Source organism: Pseudopodoces humilis, chromosome 22, assembly GCF_049639895.1.
Source record: "Pseudopodoces humilis isolate 2021_Gansu_Grassland_sample_001 chromosome 22, ASM4963989v1, whole genome shotgun sequence".
NCBI lineage: Eukaryota > Metazoa > Chordata > Aves > Passeriformes > Paridae > Pseudopodoces > Pseudopodoces humilis.
In genome coordinates this window covers 1,064,862-1,083,830 of record NC_142221.1, presented here as the reverse complement: position 1 = coordinate 1,083,830, position 18,969 = coordinate 1,064,862, and the positions used below count along the sequence as shown (strand labels likewise).

General features: G+C 46.1%; 1 protein-coding gene across 1 annotated transcript in view; it reads left to right on the top strand.

The window, feature by feature from the left end:
- Positions 1-18,925, top strand: part of NEK6 (NIMA related kinase 6) — a 47,822-nt gene extending 28,897 nt beyond the window's left edge. The window contains exons 6-10 of the mRNA XM_005529168.3: positions 1,080-1,188; positions 2,418-2,525; positions 10,236-10,330; positions 13,980-14,093; positions 16,821-18,925. Of these exons, the coding sequence (XP_005529225.1) occupies positions 1,080-1,188; positions 2,418-2,525; positions 10,236-10,330; positions 13,980-14,093; positions 16,821-16,931 (537 nt within the window). The 3' untranslated portion in view covers positions 16,932-18,925. The remainder of the gene's footprint in view (positions 1-1,079; positions 1,189-2,417; positions 2,526-10,235; positions 10,331-13,979; positions 14,094-16,820) is intronic.
- The last annotated feature ends 44 nt before the right edge of the window (positions 18,926-18,969 follow it).

The following is an 18,969-nucleotide window of genomic DNA, read 5'->3' as shown; positions in this document are numbered from 1 at the left end:
GTGACAATGGACATCAGATGTCAGTGCTGAGAGGGGAAAGCACGAGATGCAGAAAGGGGCAGCAAGCCGTTCCCATCCTTTATTCCTGCAGATGGGAATTGAGATGGGTACACCGCAAAGGACGCGCAGCTGCCGCGAGGCAGAGGGCGCGCGGCGCTCCCGGTGCCACCCCGTGTGCCAGGGCTCGAGGAGCAGTGGGAAACCTCTGGAAGTGTTGAAGCATTTTGTTAATGCTCTGGCTGTAGAGAAGCCAGGGAGCAGCGATGCGAAGCCTGCAGTTTTGGGATGCCGGAGTGCAGTGCCAGGCACGGCTGGTGTGCCCCCCTGCAAAGGAAGGAGAGCAGCTGAAGGTCCCTGAAGTGTGCAGCTGGCTCTTCTCTCCTGTCGTGGGCTGAAGGAGAGTTCAGTGTTGCAGGGAGCCAGGGCCATGCTGCACTCCGTGGTGCTGCTTTGTGCTGCTGTTATTCTGTGAGCTCGGAGGCACCACAGGGCCCTGGGACGGGCCCGGCTGCGCTCGGCGCCGCCTGAGCACACCCAGCTGATCAGGAGGCTCTGTCTCACTAGAGAGTGCCCTTCATTTGCTATTCCTATTGTGCGTGAAATAGAATATATTATTCTACCTGATCACAGAAGAAACATGGATACTTCATTGATGCTCTGGCCATCTTTTAAAAAAGGGAAGCAGATTTCCTTATCCTTGTTAGTAGACAATGCAATAATGAACGTTTACAAGGGGGTTTTTAATGGTCTTTTGTTTCTTAAGGCAAAATATTTGAGACATTTGTTGTTTTGAGGCATTAAACATGTTTTGCAAGGTAATTAAGGAGATTAATGCTAATCATAATTGTGTCCATTCAAAAATGTCAAACCTATTTAAGCATGTTTTTCATAATAGTTGTTAATTAGTGAACTGCATCGAAGTTTTCACACAGAGAAGAGGAGTTAAAAGCTAATCAGAAGAAAAGTCATGCAGCTGCAGATCTGGAAGACACGAGCAACCTGCAGCTGACTAACACAATTCCAGGAACGAGTCAAATATGTTGCTTTTTTACTGATCTTTTATTTATTTCCTCCCACAGTATTTTAAAAAGCAGAAACGGTTAATCCCGGAAAGGACGGTGTGGAAATATTTTGTGCAGTTATGCAGTGCAGTGGAACACATGCACTCCCGCAGGGTGATGCACAGAGGTAACATTAATTCAGTCTCTTTTCACTGAATAATAATATAATGTTCCAATTAGTAAGCGCCTACATTCAAAAACAATTATGCTGATGTTCAGCCAATGCATGTTTAGAGAGGCTGGAGCCTGCGAGATGGATTTCTCCTTCTGTCTCTGCCTCATTGTTAAAGCATTCAGGCCGAAGTGAGTGTGGTATTAGGAAGATGAGCTGCTTTGTATTCCAGACACTGATATTAAGTAGAAGTGTCAAACTTGCCATTAGAAAAGTGTCAGAAATAAAATGCTGAGACTCCTGGATACACTGAACTCTAAGAAATAGTCTTCATTATATTAGCTGTGACCTTAGAGAGTTGAGAAGAGTTTTTCTGTCTTGCAGGCTTTTCTGAAATATTAATACAAATATGTCCCATGCTCTCATAACCTGTTCTCAATTTTCATTAATTATTTTTAAATCTCTTGTCTCAGAACATCTTAGAACTTTGAGCTCTATCCAAAAAATTACACTATTGCTTTGGGAAGGACTGGACTCAAGAAATGCAAATTTCCCAAAAGGCACCAGCACCCCTCTCAGCTGCTTGTTATTTCCTTGCTCCTTTGAAGGAAGGAATTCTTCACTATATTTTTCAGCAATGTGCTATCAGTTTTGCTCCGTTATACATCCCCTGATGCAGTGTATCAATTGTACCTGAATTAGGTCTGTAATTGGTGGCTGAAATGGGGAGCCTCTCATGTAGAGTCTGCTCTAACGTGAGGAAAGAGCCTCTAACTCCATTCTGACATGACTGCTTGGGAAACTGGCGTTGTAGGGATTTCTACCCTCCATGAACCAGCTGGGCTGTGTCGAGCCCAGAATTTATGTATGTGTGGAACAGTAATAACCCTTTGCATGAGGAGATGGTGGTGGGCAGTGCAGTTTCCTGTGGAACGTGATCATTCCCAAAGAGAACTGGGCTCATTTCTTTGATTTCCAGCAGTTAAAGAGCTTGCCTCTGTTCTGTTGAGCTGTTTCCTACATTTTCCCTCATTGGTATTTCTTGTGTGCTGGGAAGTACACTCTGATTTTTGTGTCTGTGCAGAGCTTGAAGCCTTGGAAGATTGAGCCTATCAAAGCTGTAAAGAAACACGGTTCTGCTCAAGCCTCTTTGTACCGTGAGCGCTCCAGGCAATGCTTCTATTGCAGCATTAGAACCAAATAACCTTTTGTGGCTTTGACCTTTTACCTTTTTCTTCTTGCAGACATAAAACCAGCCAACGTGTTTATAACAGCCACAGGGGTGGTGAAGCTGGGAGATCTTGGATTAGGCCGGTTTTTTAGTTCTAAAACCACTGCAGCACATTCCTTAGGTAAGCTGGTACTCGTTAAACAGGGCCTGGCGTGCACTGTCAGCTCTGATGTTCAAACACAGGATGTCCATCCTCCCATGGTGACACCAGTGGAAGTCAGGGGATGGGGGCTGCATTTCCAGCCATCTGTGTTTTAAATGCTCTTCGTAGGCATTAATAGGTATCTTCTGGTTTAAAATCTGTTTTTTCTGGAAGGCCTGGCCTGGTGTGTGTTTTACAGCAAATGTAGCAAAGGCAGTGTTTCCACTCTAGATAGCACTTTGACTGCACTGTGCTTGCTGGAATTCACTGTTACCCCCAACACCTTTCACCTTTTTACCTTTGCTGGTCAGGACTCTGCCCTGACTGGGGCTGGGACTGCCTGAGGTGGGTGAGTCCTCCTGGCTCATCTGTCCCAAAAAGGGACTTTACTTGAAATCTGGCCTATGTTTTAAATATCCAGCTTTTCTTCATATCTTCCACATATCTCAAGGTTGTCTTCCTCATTTTTACCGTTAACATTAATTCTAGTGCTATAGAAAATTGCATAGTTATGCAGTTCATTCTTCAAGTCTTACAGTATAAAGTATTTCATAATTGTGTCTGTAACCTCTTGAGAGGTGGCTGATTTTCCATTTTTATTAATGGGTCTGAATTTTTTGAGCAGTGAAGGAACTTTGGCTTTTGGTGCAATATTTAAACTCTTTTAAACGAACTGACTCCGCTGACTTTGGAACACATGATACTTGTTTTGCTATTTGTGTTTGTGCAATTTCCAATGCTGAGTGTGTCTTGCTGAATCCTTTCTTAGATGTGAACAAATTTCATTGCTGATACTGGCCAGCAGCACTGGGCTACCTGCCTTCTTTTGTATGTGCTTAAAAGATAGAGGGCATTTCTATAGCTTACTTTCATAAAGTAGGAGATTTCAGATTTCCCTTTGTATCAAAAGCTGTCCTAGGATATATCCCCACCATACTTAATAGATGAAAATAAATCCTTTTCACAGGAAGTTAAAATCACATCATCTGAACAGGCCAAAATATGATCATGTCTAATTATATGATCTTATCCAGTTTGACTGCTGCACTTATTATATTAATAAGAATAAATTGGGGCTTGGAAACTGGCTGCACATGTAAGCCAAGCTTGTGACCTTTACCAGGGCTGCTCTCTCTTAATTGAGAAAGCTGGAGTAGGAAGAGCTCAGTCCCTGGCGCACAAACCCTGCCCTTCCTCACAGCAGCAGCATCCTGCAGACAGGTGAGAGGTGCAGGACACTGAGGGAGCAGCAGTGAGTGAGACTGGAGGGGTTGTGGGAGGGATGGACACATCTCCATTTCCAGCAGTACTTGGATCCAAGTGAAAAAGAATATTTTAACAATCAGAAAATATGCAGATGTGAAGCTTCTTTCTGTTTTTTTGATAATTTGCCAGAGGTAGAGGTTTTGTAGCAGCGGGAAATCAACTGATCTTGGGTTTGGTTTAATTAAGACATTGGCTGAAGGAGCTGTGAGGGCCGATCACCCACACCAGAGCGGGGCGGCCGCGCGGGCCGGGCTGCCACGCGGAGCCCGGGCCCTTCCCAGTGCTGCGTTGCCCCGGCAACCGCCCTGAACCATCATTTCTCTGGCTGCTGACCCATGAATTGAATGTGTGGCTTATGCAAATGTATTCATCTCATTTCTCCCTTTGGTTGTATTTGCTAGCAGCAGACTGGCATGAAAGGCCATCAGGCAGTCCCGACCCGGCTGACAGGTGTAGCAGGGGCTCGGCAGCGCCCGCCGCCGCGGCGGGAACGGAGCCGTAATTAGAGCAAGGAACAGAATGAACGTCAGATGAATTACCAGGCAGCAGATCATATTTGTCAGGAAGGATTGCATACATAAAAATTAAGTGACAGTACATGCCGAGGTAATGAAAGAAAAATGAAAGATTTGCCTGTACACAGCTCGTGAGATGCCGGCGAGCGCCGTGCTCCGAGCGCCGGCGGGAGCCGGGAGTGGCACCGGGGCAGACGGAGACCGTGGGGCAGGGAGAGCTCTGGCCCCTGGAAAACCTCCACGGGCACTCCTGCCAGAGGCACACCTGCCAGAGGGGCAGCACGGACACCTCCAGCCTCTCGCAGCGCTGGGACAGGCAGCAGGAACCGGCTGGGGCTGCGGGAGTTCACAGGGCGCCGCCTCAGCTGCCACTGCCCCTTTTCCCTGGAGAGAAGACAGGAGATGCTTTTCCACAAGGATGAGCTCTTCCTGTACAAGCCTTACCAGCAAATTCATGTTTTAAAGGTACTGGGTGTAGCTGAGGTGAATTTTACTACTTGTTACAACATGGTGGTTCACCTTCCTTCCCTTATTTTTGACTTTGGTAAACTCAACATTAAGCTGGTAGCTCTTGTTTTAATAGGAGCTGTAACAAATTCAGAGAATTTCCATTAATATTACAACGGATAACTTTTTTGAGAACTGGTATAATGTCCATTTTTAGCCAAATAAACTTGGCATTATCCAGAGCTCCTGACTGGCTTTACATTTTGAAGAAACAAGAGGAATAAGAAAAACAACCAACCAAACCCCAAAAGAAACCAATTTTACACAGAGTAGTCTTGTTTTGGAGCAGATGATTTATTATTTATTCTTGGACAAGAATATACTTGGAGCAGATTTTCCTTTTGGGAGATTCACGTAAGTCAAATCTTCCCAGTTTAGAACGTGCCAATAGCCCTGGATTGGAGTACATGGGGTGTTACACGTTCCTTCTGGTTCCTGCTTGGATGTGAGGGTGAACAGGGAGGAACTGAAGAGCTCGTCAATAAATGGACCATTTGTCTGCCTAGTTTTTTTTTCTTTTCCTTGCCAAGTCAGTTTGCCATCTGAAACAAAATCCCAGGGCTTGGAGGGGCTGGTAATCAGGACTTGGTAAGAACAAAATGGACACAAGAAATCCACTGAAAATGTCACTGGCCAATATTGTGTGTGCTTTGAGTTCTTGGCTCTCCTCTAGTACAGTATTTGTGGAAGAAAAGAGAGATGCAGAATTGCTGCAGGTGGATTGTACTGTTTACATGTGAAAAACCCAACCAGCCAACCAAAAAAACCCAACCCAATCACAGAACTGTAAAAGAGTTTGGTAGGGTTGTGTGATTCAATAGTAATAATGGAAAAAAAAAAGAGCTTAGGGCAACAGGTCTTGTAACAACAGCTGCAATATTATGCACAAAATGTTGTTTTCCTCTATGAGTAAGTAGATTTCATCTGCTTTTTTGTTTTTTGCTTCCCGCATGAAAATTAGTGTGGGCACCTCACACAGAAATTTGAAGGAATTTAAAGTCTGCACAGGTTTACTTCAGCTAGTTCCCAAATTCTCTGGGAAAAGATCTGAGGTGCCTTGTTGGAAATACACCCCAAAGAATGCAAAAATTTAGAAAGGAATACTTGAGAACTTGACTCCTTTTAAATAAGGCTGGATGTTTTTCTTGGTAACCTACAAGTGGGGATGGAGAGGGTGAGCCAGGTGAGAGATCCAGACTCATTTTCCAGCAGAATTGCTTCCCTGCTGTGTTTGCATGGCCAGATAGCACTAAAACATCCTCAGATACTTTTCTGAGCCATATGTGTGTTCATGGAACATGCACTAGTGTTGCTCATGCTAAAGCTAATTTCTGGAAAACCTTTATTGCTATTTGAAAAACTGGGCAGTTTTTTTGTTTTGCATGTAGGCATTTAAAAACCTCAATGTATAGAGCCTGTAGAAATATCTGGAAATGTTCTGCACTGATTTCAGTCTAATGCAGTCTGTGTGAAGGTGTGGGAGAGACTCTGCTGTGCAAGGCTTGTTTGGGTTACATCAAACTCAGTGAATGAGACTCTGAGAGCCTCCTAAAAGTGTGAAACAGATTTGGTTGTGCCCATGAGCAGGGATGAGTTTCTCGGGAAGCATCGCTTGTGGCTGAGTTGTGTTTGCACATGTGAGAGGAATGGAATTTGAATTCCATTTCTGGAATAACTTTGCCACCACCACCTTTGTGTTTTTCTGGTGAAATAAGAGACTCTGCTCCTAACCTTAACTGAGAATAATTAGCATTTCCCTACCTTGGATGTTGCAGCCATGCCAAGACTGTTGTAGCTGCCCATGAGCAGTGCTGGGAGAGCAGGAATTCTCTGGCATCATTGGAGTGGCTGATGTTCAAGTGAAGGGCTCCAACTTCCAGGAACAGAGCAGGAGACTCCTTCCTTAATCTCCCCTATGGTTTTTATAACTTCAAATGCATTACTGTGCCACCAGGTGAATAATGTTGAATCTGAGCAGTATTTTGTATTTTCAGCAGGGCAAATGCTGAAGAAAGTTTCTGATTAATAGTCTGGGATTAGACTGTTCTTGTCAAATTGACTAATGGGATGCAATGGCGAGCCCCGACTGATTGCACTGGAAGCCTTGTGCAGTTTTCTAGAAGATGCTCATTACAGGAGGTTCCCACGTAATGTTGGACAGGCCATAAAGAGAATTGGTCTTGTCAGTCTTTCATCATGACAGTTATTTAAAAATTAATGCATCGGTTCTGAAACGCAGAGACCTGCTTGTTTGTACATTTGCTGACAAGACCACAGTAATGATAGGTAAATGTGCAAGGTGGACTCTGCGAGATGAGCTGAGGCGTGGAGCACTCCCGGAGCCGTTAATGGGCTGCAGCGGGCCAGTGCCCGCCTGAGCGGGGCCGGGGACGTGCTGAGCCGTGCCACAGCCCTGTCACAGCTGTGCCACAGCCCTGTCACTGCCCTGTCACAGCCCTGTCACAGCTGTGCCACTGCCCTGTCACAGCCCTGTCACAGCCCTGTCACAGCCCTGCCACAGCCCTGCCACAGCCCTGCCACAGCCCTGTCACAGCTGTGCCACAGCCCTGTCACAGCCCTGTCACAGCCCTGTCACAGCCCTGTCACAGCCCTGTCACAGCTGTGCCACAGCCCTGTCACAGCCCTGTCACAGCCCTGTCACAGCCCTGTCACAGCCCTGTCACAGCTGTGCCACTGCCCTGCCACAGCCCTGCCACAGCCCTGCCACAGCCCTGTCACTGCCCTGTCACTGCCCTGTCACTGCCCTGCCACAGCCCTGTCACAGCTGTGCCACTGCCCTGTCACAGCCCTGTCACTGCCCTGTCACTGCCCTGCCACAGCCCTGTCACAGCTGTGCCACTGCCCTGTCACAGCCCTGTCACAGCCCTGTCACTGCCCTGTCACTGCCCTGCCACTGCCCTGTCACAGCTGTGCCACTGCCCTGTCACAGCCCTGTCACAGCCGTGCCACTGCCCTGTCACAGCCCTGTCACAGCCCTGCCACAGCCCTGTCACAGCCCTATCACTGCCCTGTCACTGCCCTGTCACAGCCCTGTCACAGCTGTGCCACTGCCCTGTCACAGCCCTGTCACAGCTGTGCCACTGCCCTGTCACAGCCCTGTCGCAGCCCTGTCACAGCCCTGTCACAGCCCTGCCACAGCCCTGCCACAGCCCTGCCACAGCCGTGCCACAGCCGTGCCACAGCCGTGCCACAGCCCTGTCACTGCCCTGTCACTGCCCTGTCACTGCCCTGTCACAGCTGTGCCACTGCCCTGTCACTGCCCTGTCACTGCCCTGCCACTGCCCTGTCGCAGCCCTGTCGCAGCCGTGCCACTGCCCTGTCACAGCCGTGCCACAGCCCTGTCACAGCCCTGCCACAGCCCTGCCACAGCCCTGCCACAGCCCTGCCACAGCCCTGTCACCGCTGGCACGGTACCGGAGGTGTGATTGGAACCGACAGTGGGGCAGAGCTGTGGCAGCGGGGCCTGGCTCCGGAGCCCCCACGTTGTTATTTGCTCCGAGGTGCCCATGCAGTGACCTGGAATAACGGAGTGCCAGAGCAGCCACAGCTCCCCTGGCACCTCAGGGAGCCGAGGGGGCAGAGGTGGGGCTGCTGCTCCTCCTGCCAGCTGGGTGTTCCACAGCTCCCGGAGTTCCTGGCACGGCTGGCAGAGCAGCAGCAAGGAGGAGTTGCAGGTGGGAAGTGTCTTACGCTGCTGCTCAGTGGGGACTTCCAGAAGTGTCTTCCACAACTTCCTGGAATGAATCATCGTTTCTTCTGCAGCTGCATATTTTTAAGCAGGAAAATGAATCAGTGCTATCCCAGCCAAGTCAGTTCTTGTACAGAAACCTGGCAGATGTGTGGGAATTACTTGGAGAGCTGTACTGCCCATCGTGTGGGTCTTGCATGCACATGGGACAGAGCCATGGAAAGCCTCTGAATGAATCCTGTCTGCTCCTGGCATCCCGGGAAGTTTCTCTGTGTAGTCCAGTATAAAAATCCTGAGCTACTAGCAGGGCTCTGGTCTCCTCCCTACACAGGGGCCTGTCACGGGCAATTAAACCCAGCCAGGTCTGGGGCTGTGCCAGGCTGACCTGTGCCTTCTGAGCATGGAAACAAAGTGATCTCCCTGTGTTACTTTTCCTGTGTTGTAGTTTTCATAGGATTTGCAAAAATGTAACTTCTCATTAGAGTATACTTCACATTGAAAGGGAACTAATTTCTGAAGGGAATGACCTGAAAGCCTGAGTTGAGTTCATCACACAGGGCAGCTGATTGCTGAACATCTTGAGGGTCCAAATAAATTACTTTCTCTGTGCTGGGTCACCTGTGCAGGTGCCAGGGCCTGGGTTTTGCCTCTCAAGATTGTTGGTTTGTGTCCCAGAACTCATTTGTTTCCCACAGTGATCCCTCCATAGGAGTGCTGGGGAAGGTGGTGGCTGTTCTTCCACCTCCAGCATCATCCTTCAGCTTATTAGTCCTTCAGCTGTCTTCAGGCAGCATTTCAAATGGAGAAATTGTAAACTGAATGTTACAGGCAAATTAAACATTTGCCATCTTGTGAGGAAAGGTCTTTAATTAGGAGAAGGATAAACTGGAATGCCAAAAGGAAAAAAAAAAAATTGACAGGGGACAGACAAGCAGGGGAAGCAGGAGAAAAGAGCATATACAGTCCTTCAATGTTTTAATAAATGATGTATCTGAGGATTATTTGATGTAGTTGAGACTGCCAGGATGTCTTGTATTTTCAGTACCACAACTGAAACTTATTTAGGATTTAAAAAAGAACCTTTTTGAGGTAAGGAATTTATTAATAATTTCCTGTAACTTCTGTCCAAAATACTGAGCAAATTTCTTTTGATAAAATACAGACTTTTGAAAGTACATAGAAATCTTCCAGCTTCTGACATAACTGCAAGTTGGAGCAGGGTTTTAAAGTTTGGAATGAGTATCTTGTTTTTTTCAGACAGGTTTTGCATTCCTGGCTGGTGCTGGGCTTAGTGTGTCCCCTTCAGTCCTGGTGACCTGTCAGAGATGCCCCTGTGACACTCTGTGCCCTGTTAGGTGAACACGTGCTGGCCCCGAGTCCTGCTCCGGTGTCACAGTCAAGACCCCCAGTGCAGTCTGGTGAGCCAAGGGGATGATCCCTTCCAGTGGCTCTGCCCATCCAAGACACTCTGAAGGTTCTTGGGAGCCTGCAAGGGAAGCAAAACGTTTCCCACATGTCAGAAATACAGAAGATATTTTCAACCATGTTCACCATTCTCTGCTCTGTATGGGATGTCTGGTTCTAATCAGCAATTTGTGCTACACCTGAGCCTTTAATGAAGTCTCTCTCTGTATGACACAGGTTGCACAGTCACCTGTAAGATATTAACCCCAGCTTTGTTTGTTTTTGCAGTGGGAACTCCCTACTATATGTCCCCAGAGCGAATACACGAGAACGGCTATAACTTTAAGTCTGATATCTGGTCTTTGGGCTGTTTATTGTACGAGGCAAGTATCTTCTCACTTTTTCCCCCTGGGTTTTCCAGAACCACACGGTTTGGGACAGGAATTGAGTAGATCAGACTGCTTGTAGTCAACTTGCTGAGAATCCTTAGAAAAAGCTGACTCGTTTTGTGGTTGCCGTGCACCTTCTGAGCATGAATGAAGGGATTGTGCCACCCAGCACTTGCACAGAGTTAATTTGGGTTGCAGCAGAAGTGGAGGATGAAGCCATGAAAAGCCAGCTCACTGCATCCCTCCTTCCTGCTGGGAGCACAGCTCTGCTAGGGCAGCATAGTCAGAGCTTTTCCTGACTCCATTTGTTTCAAAAATAGCAAATTCATTTGAATGCAACTTACTGGTTTCTTAGATGGAGTTCTGACCAATTGCAGTATTTTAATTTTGGAAACTTCCAATAAAGAAAAACAGAGGTTTTATGTAATGTGAAATCTGTGTCTGTAACTACTACATTATGGCTGGAAGTTTTTCTAATTGTACATTGTCTTACAGCTTGAGGCACAGACTCAGAGCAGACACATTTGGATGAACTGTCCAGTGTGCAAGTGGTTCTTAAAAGCTGTTACATCTATTCTGAAAATAAGTGTTATGACTTTGTAACTGTGCTTTTGGTTTTGTGATTTCATTTTTAGTAGGGATCAAAGGGTATCAAACAGTATTGTACTCCTTTATAATTGAAATCTTTTTGTAGATGGATGCTTCTTCCTATTCAAGCAACAGTGCATGCCAGCACTTAGAAAACTTTTATCCCCACCCAGAGAATTAAAAATCTCTGGGATATTTAGTCAAGAATATTGTTCACATCCTCTTTGTTAACACATTATGGGAACTGATGACATTTTGCTTCTCAACACAACTTTTGGTAATCACACTAAATTAGAGAATAAACAGAAAAGTAGTGAATTTTGTGAGCACATCAGATGTGAAAACTACTTATAGCTGAGCATGCACTTCAGCTGGTTCATTAAGCAAACATTGTAGGACATGAGGGGATAAAAGTAAATTTTCTGTAACATCTGTAAGGCTCTGAGCTGAGGCTGGTGGCCCTGCCTTGGGGTGTTGGCCTGGCTAGGTCTGTCGGGAGCAGTCGGGGTGGCCCCAGCTGGACTCGGGTGCTGCTGCAGTGCTGGGTTGCTCTGAGTCACTCCAGGCTGAGCTCCCAGAGATGGGATTCCAGATTTATGCAGAGAGAAATATTTAGCGTTGTGCTAAGATATGTTTTTGTTGCAGGCAATATGGTCCCCTTATGGCACAGGAGTCTTGGTACTCCTTGTATTTCAAGAAGCTGAATTAATTGCACACTAAACATAATTCTCTGGTAGGAGTAGCAGTACTACGGTAACATCTGAAAGATTTGGCATGTGAAGCGATTTTAAATTTCCTTCCTACGTAGGTAAGCCTTAACTTAGGGAACAGGAGCTGTGAGATATTGCAGATTCCAGGGAGGACTGGACAGGTACCAATTCTATGTTCAGGAGTTAAACAACTACTTGACTTCTTAAACTTTCTAGAATTTTGAAAATTAAGCATCAGATCTGCATGTCTTTGAAGGAACTGTTTTATCTGCTCTAATGTCTTACAAGGAGAATGTTTTTTCCATTTGGCTTAGAAGTAAGGAATGGATGCTTGTTTGGGTATGAGTCACTTCTGATATTTCTCCAGATAGATTGTGTAGATAAGCTGCAGAGAGATTTAATGTACAAATTGCCTTCAGAGACACGTGTGTCCACTGGAATCCACTTAGGGAACATTGAGGGCTTTGGGACATGATGCCACATAGCACCACTTAACTTTGACATTGATAATCATACAGTGATTTTTATTAAATCTTATCAATATAGTAGTAACTGTCTTCATCCCTCACTTCCTGTAGATATCTGTCAGCAAGATAACTTGGAGGGGATAAAAATAAGTTGTTAATTCCCAGAATGTAGCTACAAGCAATGACTTCAGCAGTTCTGGCAAGACGATCAATTTAAACACTAACAGGGATTCCCATCCCTGGATGTTTGAACCAGTCATGCTGCGTGGTGGGCGTTTTCCATGGAGATCTGCCTGGCCTGGGGTAATTGCTCTAATCAAAATGTCAGGAGCAAACCCTAACGTAGCATCACAAACTGTAGTTAGTGAGGTACTTGGAGTGCCTGTGGTCATGGCCCTGCAGCCCTGACTGCTGCAGTCACAACTGGGTGCTCTCTCTTTCCACTTTAATTCCCTGCATTTACCAACCTGAACCCCACAGTGTTTCCTTTTCATTCCTTCCCTTTGCACATGAGCACTTGAAAACCTGGAATGAAAAGTTAATGGGAATTGGAAAACCTCTCTCAACCTCCCAGGCATTATTGATGTGTGTATTGAGATCTTGGAGACTTGTTTAACCCTTGCTTGCTTTCTGTGTTTTCCCTAATGCCCCCATTACTGCTCTCCCTGGAACAGTCCGTGCTGGGTTCTCCAGTTTGTTTTAACTGATTGAGAACAGTTTGCTATCACTCCTGCTTGGGGACTAGAGTCTCTAATTGGACTCTGTAATTTTTCTCCTACTACTGTGATGACAGTAATGAAGTATCAGTGACACTTCACCTTTTCCCTTCAAAAAATCTTCCAAATGTTCTCACCCAGTGCTGGGTTCTTTGGGATCCTGTCAGGAGACTCTTCACCCTCAGGTCTGTGGGTTTGTGAGGAGTAACTTAGTGTAACTCCTGATAGTGGTAAGGAGTGAGGAAGAAACATAATAACTTCAAATTCTTTAAAAGATAGGTGTATGTTTTAAACCGAGTTAACTTGGTGTGTCCTGCATTGCTGAGCACTTGGATGTGTGTTAGTGGTGGTGAGGTTTTGGTAACACCCCCTGGCTGCAGCCCCTTCCTGCAGTGCCTCTGGGAATCCAGCCCAAACAAAACCACTTCTCTGTCTAATCACTAATAATCCATCAATCTTGGTTCCTCGCTGCGGGGTAATAGACTGGAGGATTTGGTATTGGCTCTCTTGAATTCTGCTGGGAGCTCACGGTGTGTCAGAAAGAGCCAGAGTTCTCCAGACACTTCCACTGCACAGGTAATGAGCAACAGACCATTAATTATCAAATAACCCTCTTAATCTGTAGTGAGAAGCAATAACTTCAGCTGGCCCCGGGATGAAACTGAAAGAGGAAAAGGACCAGATTGATGAAGAACATTTTCAGTGGTTTTGTTCTCAAATCTGCCTGGGATACTCTTTTCTAAATAGCAGATTTCCAGCAGGAGATACATTTGTTTTGGGGTTTTATTAAAAGGTGAAGTACATTGCTCATGCTTATAAGATTCTTCATATTCTAAGCAGCTAAATGCCCAAAGATAGAGAGAGGTGATTGTATCTGAGAGGGTTTCAGAGTTGTCTTAGAGCCAGCTGAGTTCTTGCTGATGGGCTGGTGGTCTGAGCATCCCATTTCTTGGGTTTTTTTCCCTGGGGAGCCTGGCAGAGCCTGGCAGCAGCCCTACAGGGGCTGCAGAGCTGTTGGGGTCTTGGAGCAGCCTGGGCTGGGAGCAGCAGCATCCCTTGCTCTGCTCATTGGCAGAGAACAGAATTGGCTCTTGGAAACTGGCAGCACTGAGGGCTCTCAAATCCTTTGTTTCTGAAACATTTTCTGGTTTTCTCTCTCCAGATGGCAGCTCTGCAAAGTCCCTTCTATGGAGATAAAATGAACCTGTTTTCTCTGTGCCAAAAAATAGAGCAATGTGACTACCCACCTCTTCCAGCTGAACATTATTCTGAAAAGGTAAGTTGGGAGTGTGGTTGTAGGGGAATGGGAAAGTGCAGTGAAGTTTTTCCAGGCACAGGGAAAGAGAGCCCAGGAGAATGCCCCACATCTAGGGAAGAACAGGGGATGGCCAGGGGGTCCTGGATACCTGGCTGAACAAATTACTTTTGTGGTGTCTGAATACTGACAAACTAAATCAAGACAAAAAGGATTTCTTAATGTGGGGAGTATTGTGGAACTGAAAGTCTCTGATGCTGGCAGAAACCAGCAGTGAGCCATGGGAAAGCCCTTTCCTTGTTTCCTTTCCCATAAAACATTTCACAAAAGAGCACTGATATGTTTTTTTATGAAATCTTCAGTGTGTGACGAAGTGGGGAAGGATTCATTTTAAGAATAAAAGCCATTTAGTTTAATGCAATAAGCACCTCTACAGCAGCTGCATGGGGGCTTTTTAAATCCAGGTTTTTGTGTCTGAACATGAGGGATGGGGGGCAGCATCTGAACCAGTGCATAAATCCAATGTCCCAGTTCCTGCTCGCCCAGCTGCAGACACGTGTGTTGGGTTTCCTCGGGGCCTCTCAAGATGAGCTTGACTTTTTTCTGCCTCACCTAGACAAAGCAGCTGGTTTTCCTTAACCTCCTCATTCCTTACAGTTGCCTTCTATTTGAAAGGAAATGGCTAATGGAATTCTAAATGTTCACTATATCCTATGGGGTTTTGCTTTTGTTTCACTGTACCTCAGCATCCTGAGGAGGAGGCAGGATGCCGGGAAATACCGAGCGCAGCCGGTCTGGCCTCCACCCTGGGAGGGACCCTGCACCACACTTCACTTTTTGCTTCATTTTTCCTGCCTAGTAACTCATGCAAAACAATGCTTTTAGAACTACTCTGTAGAAGTGAATTTTAAAATATTTTTGCCCCATGCTCCATAGCAGCGCCCAGCTCTGCTGGGCCTTTGCCGTGCTACTGCAGCTTGCATTTCTCAGGGTATGCCTGTTGGCAGCAGGAATTAGTGTAAGCTGACAGATGTGTTTCCTGTCTTTACAATTACTGTCTGTTTGCTTCCCTCTGGCAGTGCTAAGGAGTGTGTGTATGCAGTGATACAGTCGGGGTGAGAAGGATGGTTTAGCGCTCAAAGGCGCCGGGTCCCAGAGAACTGCAGATGGTTCATGAACTATTAACAGGATGCTGGTGGAGGCTGTGCCTGTGGCTTCTCAGCTGCTGCTGGTGCTCACTGGAACAGCACAAACAGGGAATTAGAACAGGGCTCCAGCACCAGCACCATCCATTTTGGTTCCTTGGAACAAGAAAGAAGAAGGCAGTGTTTGGGGCAGAGCCCCTGCTTTAATTTCCTTTCCGGATGGTTCCTCTCCTCTGTGGCCTTTTGTACCTCACCCAGTCCAGATCCCCTTGTGAGCAACTGCAGGCTGCTGGAAGCGGGAGGAGGAGCTGGGATCCAGCCAGGATTGCTTTTCCATATTGGGAACAAATTTGCTGGTAACTGGAGCTGCTGATCCAGGCCCAGCCCACTGGGTCCTGTAGGTGCTGCTGAATGCTTGTGAGGACAGAACAGCCTGGGCTGTGTCAGTGCTGCATGCACAGGGGGGAGCACAGCTACTGTTTGGACAAGTGGTACTGATAGCACAGGCCCTGGGCAGACCTCTAGAAGCATTTTCATTTTTTTGTGGGAGTTTCGTGGTCAGGGCTGATACGTGTTCAGTCCTTGGGGTCTCAGGGTTATGAAGGCAGCAATGTCCCTGCCCTGAGCTGCTCAAAGTCACCAGAGAATGGGGCAGGGCCAGGCAGCAGGTCTGGGTTGGGAGCAAGGCCTGGGCCTTGCTCCATCCAGAGCTGGAAACCTCGGGTATGTTTGTTAATGCGGCTGAAGCAGAGTGCCTGATAGCTCTATGGCCATGCTTTTAATTACCGGTAAAATAATTGGCACTGTGGCTACTGGGAGGATGTGAGAAGATCAGAGGCTCAAGGCTGTTTTTCCTGGTGCCTCAGGGGTACCAGCAGCTTTCAGTGTCTGTATAATTAAAAGCTACAATCTTTCATGTGCACAATAAAGAGGGCTGGGAGGTGGGGAGACTCCAGCCCTTCTGCATTTTATTTATTAAACATAATCAATGACCAGTTTCTCTTCCTCATAAAGGTTTTTCAGGAAGCACCAGGGTCTCATAGCTGTGTCCAGGAGCTTAAGATACACAGGTGCTGGTCAGACTCGTTATGCTGAAAGGCTTGAGCGGGTTTAGTGCTGGGTGTAGGAGAGGCAGCACAGCTGCTGCTCCTGAGAGCTTTGCTCGGGCTCCCCCTTCCCTCAGTTCCCCTTTACTGGCAGGTCCTTCCTCACCTCCCAGCTCAGTCACATCTTGGAAGTGATCTCTGGTTTCCTCCTTTCCTTGTCTGTGTGCTGCTTGTGCCACTGGTGCCTCCCTCTGTCCTATGCTCTCCCCAGCCCAGGGTGCACAGGCTGGGTCCTCCACGATGTAAAATGTTTTGGGGCTGGGGAAGATTTAAATCATTAGTTAAGATTTGGTGAAAAAGGTTCTTCCTGGCTCTTTTGGAGGTGGGACACACAGACATGTGACAGACACATGCCTGGATTCTGCCCAGCAACATCTGCACAGAAGAGGTTCCCCTCCTCTGGCACAGCCTCCAGAGCTCAGGCAGACATTCCTGCAGCCTTTTCCAGGGAGACAGCAGCAGATTCCCTCACGTGTGCCTGTTTTGCTGTCTTGCAGCTGCGGGAGCTGGTCAGCATGTGCATATACCCTGACCCAGATCAAAGGCCTGACATCGGTTACGTGCACCAAATAGCCAAACAAATGCACGTGTGGACCTCGAGCACATGAGCGCCACGGCCAGGGAGCCAGCACAGCTCAGTCTTACTTGAATTCTTTTCTCAGCTGAAAGCGACTGGTGCCAGGTCACACAGGTGGGAGGTTGAGCACTCGCAGCAGAGGCTCCATCATTTGCAGGTTATTTGACAAGGACTCTTACAGGTGGTCGTGCTTTAACATGAAGATTCTGTGAGGTATTGCAAATGATTATTTTTATTTTTTATTTTTAAGGCCAATAATATTACGGATGTAGATCATTTAAGAGTCCTTTCTTAAAACTGTCGTGTGTAATCTAGGATAGCAGCTATTACCGAGGGCTCAGCGTTTGCCAGACCTTCTATCTTAACTGTAATGTGAAATACTGAAATAATTCCTTCAGTGAAATCACTTTATACTAATGTAAGGATTACCATAGATGTTGTGTAATTTGTATAACTGCTACTTTGCCTCTTCTGCAAATGGTTACTAGCAAATTCAGTTTTTACTTGGTATATTTTAAAGCAGCCATTTATGTTTTTATTAATTTCCTCCTCTTCAGACTTAGGAACTGGGAAGGGTTGGGGGGTGGGAAACCCTTTTGTTTCATGATTTCTTTTTTTTTTTAAATTGAAAAATTAAGAGTATTTTGCTGACGCATTTCTCTGTCAGAGATGAGTTAAACATGAACCTGGGAAAAGAAGATAAACATGCCAAGCAAATTCCTACAAGCCTTGCTCCTGCAGAGAATTGCTCCTTTCCCTCATTTTTCCCTTCTGGGATGGTTCTTTACCTCCAGGGTTCTTGTTTAAAACCAGTGTTTATCAAAGCAAACTCATTTTTGGTGCAGAGACTTTTACATGTTCAATAGTACATCAGGTACTATCGGTGGAACTTCAGCAGTGTTTTAAACACCTGGAAATTTTTAAAAAATAAATGCTTTGTGTATGGAATTCTGCATAGGATCAGCCCCTTCTCTCAAACTGTGAAAGCTCATTACAGAATGTGAATGTTTATAAAATCTCAACCTGATCTGAAGGAGTCATCGTCTTTAACTGCATGAAAATTGTCAACCAGCTAAATTTGTTCATTGAATCAATGATTTGTTTCATTACTGTCAATGGAAATACTCACTGCTTTAGGAACAGCCGTGGATTCACGTTCCAGTGTCTCCATTCCATGTGCCTGTCAGGAGGAGCAGGGCTGCGCTTGGTGCTCCAGAGGAAATCCTTCAGCCTGTGCTGCTCCAGTGCCGCTTCCACGTGGGACAGGGGCTTGTGCCAATGTATACATTTGTGTGTGACAGTTCAAATGCAGCCTGTGCCTGTTCTGGTGGTTGTTTTTTTTTTTAAAGAAAGCTTACAATCCTTGACTTTTTTGAACTAAGATTAGGGTTAGGGGGTTACATACATATATATGCTTTTAGTGGATTTTTTTAACCTACTTTTCTCTACTTTAAGGAAAACTGCAGTGCCATCTTCAACTAGTTCCTGTAAAATTTGGGAATATTTGTATAGGGTACCAAGAAAAGCCATTAATTGCTGTGAACATGGTTGGTATCATTAATGGAAGGTGCCATTTTACTGAGGCGTCTCAGCAGAAAGTTGAGGCTGCTGCTCTCAGGAGAGATGTGGGAAATTCAAATCAGCAGGAGAATATCATGGAGGCACCAAATTACTCCCACCATTTCCATGCCAACCAGCCTGGTTATTTATACCAGCTTCTTTAGCACTTCCCAGGGTTCAGCCTGAACCTCTCTGGTTCCACTGCAGCTTTCCTTGGAGCCACGGCTTCCAGGGAAGCTCAGCTCAAATATGAGTATCTAGAGAAGTCTGGTCACTTTCTTGCTACATAAAATTTCGTAGTGCTTATAAAGAAATGTATTTCAAAAGGTAATTTTTTGCAATTGTGCGTTTTTAGATAAATAAAATTATTTCCAAAATAAACACCTTTGTTTAAAAAACAAAAAAGTCCAGTGTTAAAAAGGTTCAAGGGGAGGTGAATAAATAACAAGACAATCAGACTTAAAATGATGCTGGATCTGCCCTGTATCTACAGCAAATGGAAACAGTAA